This window comes from Lipotes vexillifer, unplaced genomic scaffold (genome assembly GCF_000442215.2).
Source record: "Lipotes vexillifer unplaced genomic scaffold, Lipotes_vexillifer_v1.1 scaffold433, whole genome shotgun sequence".
Lineage (NCBI taxonomy): Eukaryota > Metazoa > Chordata > Mammalia > Artiodactyla > Lipotidae > Lipotes > Lipotes vexillifer.
Window position 1 is genome coordinate 164,383 of NW_006774285.1, and position 6,760 is coordinate 171,142.

At 47.0% G+C, this 6,760-nt stretch overlaps 1 protein-coding gene across 3 annotated transcripts in view; it reads left to right on the plus strand.

Moving 5' to 3' along the window:
• The window catches only part of LPO (lactoperoxidase), a 24,054-nt gene extending 18,373 nt beyond the window's left edge, over positions 1-5,681 (plus strand). The window contains exons 9-12 of one of the 3 annotated variants that reach the window (XM_007449053.1): positions 2,542-2,794; positions 3,647-3,820; positions 4,598-4,835; positions 5,022-5,374. In XM_007449053.1, coding sequence (XP_007449115.1) covers positions 2,542-2,794; positions 3,647-3,820; positions 4,598-4,835; positions 5,022-5,229 — 873 coding nt within the window. In that variant the 3' untranslated portion in view covers positions 5,230-5,374. Of the gene's footprint in view, positions 1-2,541; positions 2,795-3,646; positions 3,821-4,597; positions 4,836-5,021 lie in introns of all 3 variants that reach the window. The other 2 variants (XM_007449052.1, XM_007449054.1) reach the window with 2 other exon arrangements.
• The last annotated feature ends 1,079 nt before the right edge of the window (positions 5,682-6,760 follow it).

Genomic DNA, 6,760 nt, shown 5'->3' on the forward strand with positions numbered 1-6,760 from the left:
CTTAGGTCCCAGAGATTTTTCTCCTGGTTTTATTTTTCTAGACATTTTATAGTTTTATCTTTTACATTTAAGTCCATGATCCATTTGAGGTTAATTTTTGTATAAAGCATAAGGTTTAGGTCAGGGTTCATTTGGGGTGGGGGGTATGGTTGTCTAATTGCTCCAGCACCACTCACTGAAAGGCTATCTTTCTCCTTTTGAACTGCTTTTGCTCCATTGTCAAAAATTATTTGGGCATTATGTGGCAGCCTGGATGGGAGGGAAGTCCGTGGAAGAATGGATACATGTATATGTATGGCTGAGTCGCTTTGCTGTGCACCTGAAACTATCACAACATTGTTAATCGGCTATACTCCAATATAAAATAAAAAGTTTAAAAAAAACTATTTGGGCATATTTATGTCAATCTATTTCTAGGTTGTCCATTATATTCCACTAATCTATGTGTCTATTCCTACACCAGTACCACAGTGTTTAATAACTGTAGCTATACAATAAGACATTAAGAAGAATGACTCCTCACTTTATTCTTTTTCAAAATTACTTTGGCTATTGTAGGGTCTTTACCTTTCCATATATATTTTAAAACATGCTGATCTATGTCTACAAAGAAATCTTGCTGAGATTTTGATAAGAATTGTATTAAAACTATAGATCAATTTAGGGACAATTGACATCTTTACAATGTTGAGTTTTCCACTATATAAACGTAGTATGTCTCTCCAAGTATTCAGATTTTCTTTGATTTATTTCATCAGCATTTTATAATTTTAATCAGACAGATCCTATACATGCTTATTACATTTATACCTGAGTATTTCATTTCCTTTGGAAGAATTGTAAGTGGTATTACATCTCTTATTTCAGTTTCCACTTATGCATTATCAGTGTATAAAACTATAATTGATTTTTATGTGTTGAGTCTGTATCCTATGACCTTGTTGAATGCAATTAGTTCCAGGAGTTCTGTAGATTCCTTGGGATTTTCTACATAGATAGTCATTATCACCTACAAATAATGACAGTTATATTCCTTCTTTTCTGATTTGTATGTTTTTCATTTCTTTTTCTTGCCTTGTTACAGTGGCTACAACTTCCAGTACTATACTGAATAAGAGTGATGAGAGCAGACATTCTTGTCTTCCCAACAGTAAAAGAAAAGCATTCAAGGTTTCACCATTAAGTATAGTTAGTTGTGATCTTTTTGCTCTATATGAAGTTGAGGACGTTCTGCTCTATTCCTAGCGTACTGAGAGTTTTTATCATGAATAGATGTGGAATTTTGTCAGATGGTTTTTCTGCATTGATTTAGATATAATCACATGATTTTCTGCTTTAGTTTATTCTGCTGGCTTTAGGTTTACTTTGCTCTTCTTGCTAGTTTATTGAGGTAGGAGCTTAGATTATTGATTTGAGAGCTTTCTTCTTTTCTAACATAAGTATTACAAGTGATATAAATTTCCCTCTTAGCACTGTTAGTTGTATCCCACAAATATTGATATGTTGTATTTTCATTTTAATTCACTGTGTATGTTTTGTTGTTGTTGTTTGTTTCAGACTTTCTCTTTGACCTGTGGGTTATTGAGAAGTATATTGTTTTATTTCCAAGTGTTTAGAGATTTTTCTGCTGCCTTTCTGTTACTGCTTTCCAATTTGATTCCGTCATGGTCAGAGAATATACTCTTATGATCTCAATTCTTCCAAATTTGTTAAGGTTTATTTTATAACCCTGGTATGGTTATCTTGTTGAATGTTCCATAGGTCCTTAGAAAGTATTTGTATTCTGCTGTTGATGGGTGTAGTGTTACCCAGTACATCATTCTTCTTTCCTTTCTGGAGGTCACACGTCTTTCCCCTGTGCGTGTGTCTCTCTCATCTTATCAGGACACTAGTCTTTTTGGATTAGGGCTCCACCCTTATGACATCATTTAACCTTAATTACCTCTTTACAGGCCCTATCTTCAAATACAGTCAGATGAGAGGGTTAGAGCTTCAACATACGAATTTGCATCCATAATAAGGCTTCTTGGACCACAGGAAAAAGAAACCCATGCAAGCTAGTTCAGATGTTCAGTACAGGTTCACCCTATACATGTATCAACTGGAAGCTAGTAAGGGTTTCTCCCGGAACCCCCAGGCAGGGAGTGTAGTTGGGCCTCAACTAGGGTGAGAGCCAGAGACTGGAAACCATCTGGAATTAGGGCAGCTACTCTCACTCTGTCTCTCCCTCCTCTCTGCTCCTCTTTTCACTTCTCCACTCTCTTTCTCTGCAGATGGGTTTTCTCTGCTTTTCTGCACATGATAGAAAATGACAACCCATATCACCCCATCTGTCCCCTCAGATAGAGCGCCGCCAGAAATAGCTTGAATAGCTATTTCTATTCAAGCTATAATTTCTTGAAGAGCTGCATCTGAAATCTAAGTTCCTGAGAGAGAGAATCTGACTAACCAGCTTAGTCTGGTGCCACAGCTGGGCCCGTCCACTGTGGCCAGAGGTAGGGCTTCTCACACCCTTTTCTCATGACTTGTTTCTCCTTCCAGATTATCACCTTTAGGGACTACCTACCCATTGTTCTAGGTGATGAGATGCAAAAGTGGATCCCTCCATACCAAGGCTATAACAAATCTGTGGATCCCCGAATTTCCAATGTCTTCACCTTCGCCTTCCGCTTTGGCCACTTAGAGGTCCCCTCCACTGTGTTCCGCCTGGATGAGAATTATCAGCCATGGGGTCTGGAAGCAGAGCTCCCCCTGCATACCCTCTTCTTCAACACCTGGAGGATAGTCAAAGATGGTATGTCCTTTCAGGGAAGCACTGTCACTAGGCTGTCTCACTCTGTAGCCTGCTTCTAGGGAAACCTGGCTTGGAAGTCAGACTCCAGGCACTTCCTGTGTGACCCTAGGCAAGCGAATTCACCTCACGGAGCCTCAGTTTCTTCATTCGTAAAATGGGGACAGTAATAATACCTATCTCACAGGATATTAAAAAAATAGAAATATATGTATAAAGTGCCCTACAATGGTTCCTGACACACAAGGATGTGGTCACTACACATTAGTTATTATTCTTTCTTTCTTCCGCTGGCCTTTAAGATGCCGAGTTTTCCCTGTTCCCTTTCCCTGCCTCACGCTTCTCTGATCCCTGCAGAAATAATTCCTGGGTCTGGTACAAAAAAAAAAAAAAAAAAAAAATTGCTCTTCTTGCTCCCCTCTACGGCTTTCCACCTACATTACATTAAGTGCCAAAGGTTGAGGCCAGCTCCCCTTTATCCTGAGGTGGGCTGTGTTGAAACTGGCTTTGCTTAAGGCCTGACAAGTCAGGGCATTTTCCAGAGATTTCTGACATCTCTTCCCGAGCTGCAACAGTTCACTGGGGGAACATTTGGAGGAGAAGGAGCCAGCTCTCTGAACGGGAGCTTGAAAGAAACCCTAAGCTTATGCTCATGCCATCGCCCCAGGACGGCAGGTGGTCTGGACTGACCCCCAGTCCCCAGCATACCCTGCGGGCTGCACTCTCCCCACTTCCAGCCCGAGAGGTGCAGTTGGCCCTTCTTTCACCTGAGAAAGAGAAAATGTCTGGTGAAGGGAGGAGCCAGCAGTGGAAGATGTCCCCATCCCCAACTTGGCCTCTGGGTCTCCCTTGCAGGTGGAATTGACCCTCTGGTGCGGGGCCTGCTGGCCAAGAAATCCAAATCGATGGATCAGAATAAAATGATGACGGGCGAGCTGCGCAACAAGCTTTTCCAACCCACTCACGTGATCCACGGCTTTGACCTGGCTGCCATCAACATACAGCGTTGCCGGGACCATGGGATGCCTGGTGAGTGGGCCTAGGGTCCTGCCAGGCCTGGGGAACTTTTAGCTACTTTCTGGGGTTCCAAGGGACTCTCGCCTGTAGCCCTGAGGAGGTGATCACTTCTAAAACAAAAGGCAGTGTTGCCCGTTTTTTTTTTTTTTTTTGGCCGTGCCACGCAGCACGTGGGATCTTAGTTCCCCGACCAGGGATAGAACCCGTGCCCCCTGCAGTGGAAGCATAGAGTCTTAACCACTGGACCTCCATGGAAGTCCAGAGATGCCCGTTTTTAAAACTCACTTTGCTCATCTGTGAAATGGAATCTTCCATTCTCCTTAATGCAGAGACCAGAGAACACATCTGGTACTTTCTTTGAGCTCCTCAAATGAAAGAAATCAACAACTGACTTGTAAAAACCAGTTTAAAAGTCCAGAGAATATTAAGAAAAGGATAACAGAGGGAAAACAATGACTATCAGATCTTCCTAAATGTAGTACTTAAGAGCCAGACTGCCTGGGTTCAAATTCCAGCTATGCCCTTTCTACTTATGTGACCTCAGGCAAGTTACTTGACATCTCTGTTCTTCAATTTACGTTTGTGTACGGTGCTTAGAATAGTTCCTGGACCCATAGTAAGCACCATATAACCTACTAGGCCCCTCGAAGCTTAAGTGCCACAGTATAAAACAATGGGTCACTGACTTCCCTATCCCAAGGGCTGTGAACATAGACTTTCTGGGGCTGATGGAGCTGGAGTGGGCACTTCTGCAAGGGGGATGAGACAGCTCCAGCCTCTCTGCCCTAGGGTACAACTCCTGGAGAGGCTTCTGTGGCCTCTCACAGCCCCAAACACTGAAGCAGCTGCACGCCGTGCTGAAGAACAAGGTGCTGGCTGAGAAGTTACTGGTTCTCTACGGGACCCCTGACAACATTGACATCTGGATAGGGGCCATCGCTGAGCCCCTGGTAGAAAGGGGCCAGGTGGGGCATCTCCTGGCCTGCCTCCTGGGAAGGCAGTTCCAGCAGATCCGTGATGGAGACAGGCGAGTGAGACCTCAGCGGGGAGGGCACGGAGGGCATCCCTTCTCGGAGGTGGGCCATGGGCGTCCTACAGGAGGACTGACGCCAGACCTTGGCATGTTCCGGTGACCTCCTTCCTTCCCCTCTGGCAGACTGGGGAGGGTCCAACAGCTGGGCTGTATGGAGAGACCCTGCTTCTGTCTCTGCAGGTTCTGGTGGGAGAACCCTGGGGTCTTCACTGAGGAGCAGCGGAACTCTCTACAGAAAATGTCCTTGTCACGCCTTGTCTGTGACAACACCCACATCACCAAGGTCCCGCTGCACCCCTTCCAAGCCAACAGCTACCCCCAAGGCTTTGTGGATTGCTCAGCCATCGATAAGCTGGACCTCTCACCGTGGGCCTCCGAGGAGAATTAGGGGCCTGGACTCCACGGCCTCCCAAACTGTCCACGATGCCACTTCAAGCAAGCTCAGTGACCCGGTCCCTTAGAGCTCCATACCTAGTCCCAGCCCTTCTTTCTAGCCAGGTTTCTCTACACTCCCTGGATGCACACCTCGCTCAAGCCCGAAGCCAGCCCCCTCGGCCTCTCCAGCTCTTCCTCTTGAATCCATCCTCTCTGCTTGCGGAAACCCGCCTTTCTGTCAAGACTCCGAGATACCCTCTGAGATACCTTCCAGCCTAGCTTGCCAGATGTCAGCCATCCTCTCGCCTGAACAAGTCAAGGCCTTTACACCCTTATCCCTCCTCCCCGTGATTGTAAACTCCCCCGTGATTAGAAACTCCCCAAGATTGTAAACTCCTTGAGCCGGGGACTTCAGCCCACTTCCAAGTGTGTTCCGTGGGCCCCAGCATGGTGCTCAGCACACAGTAAGTGCCCAGTAAACATCTGGTGATTCACTACAGGTGCTGGCAATGACCTTGTTCCCCTCCCAAGGCAGGACGTGGAATCACTGCCAAGTGAGTAACTGGATGTTTACAGTTCAGACATGTCTCACCACCAACAGGTTGTGTGCACGAGTCTATGGGGTGAGAGGGCACGGTCTGGTGGGATTTCAAAGTGCTCTCAAAGAAAAAGAGGAGGCAAGGGGCTCCTGGGAAAAGAAGCCATGGCTGTGGGGTGGCAAGAGAGCCCTCAGTGCCACGGGGTCAAAGAGGGAGGAAATCCAAGCCTGGATTCCCCCAGAGCTAAAGTTAATTTCCCTTCCAGGAGCCCTTCAGGGAAATACCCTCTTCTTCTAGGTCAGTCCTCAGAGCCTGCGAGGGCTTTGACGGGCAGCTCCAGAACATTGCTAGCGCTGCCGCCCAATACATTTTCATGAGTTGTTTTAAAATGACCTTCCAGGGTAAGGTCAGCCCAGCCGGGACCTCCAGATCCCCTGACTGCTGGGGCAGGGTTGGGAGGCACTTAGCCATCCTGTGGGAAAAGCCCAGGAGCCAGAAGGCCTGGGCTGCAACCCTGACTCTGGCACCCTCTTCTCTGAGGCCTCAGATGAGGCCCTTAACCTCACTGAACACCCCTCTCGTCATCAGTGACATGGAGCTGAGCAGTATTTATCCTGCTAGGCTGAAGTGCCGGGGGCTCCTATGGGCATGGGAGCCCCAGCATCCTGCATACTTTCAGGCTCCAGCTGTGGGTGCCCCTCCCCAAATGTGGGAAGAAGGGAGGGAACAGGGAGGGACTCCACCAGTCAGAGGGATTAAGTTCCAGGCAAGTTTATTAGGGGAGTATGCGCCTTCCCCTCCCTCAGCCCAGCCTGCTGTCCCAGTCTGGGAACCTGGCCCCGTGAAGGCAGGAGTGACAAGGAGTCTACTGTCCTAGGGCCTCCGAACCACTGTGCCAGCTGCAGGGATGCAGGATCCAGAGAAGCCTTGTTATCTGGGGAGGGAACTACCTTCCCATCACCCCTCCGCTCTTCCTCTCCTGCAGGAAAAGGGGGTGTCCCCTTT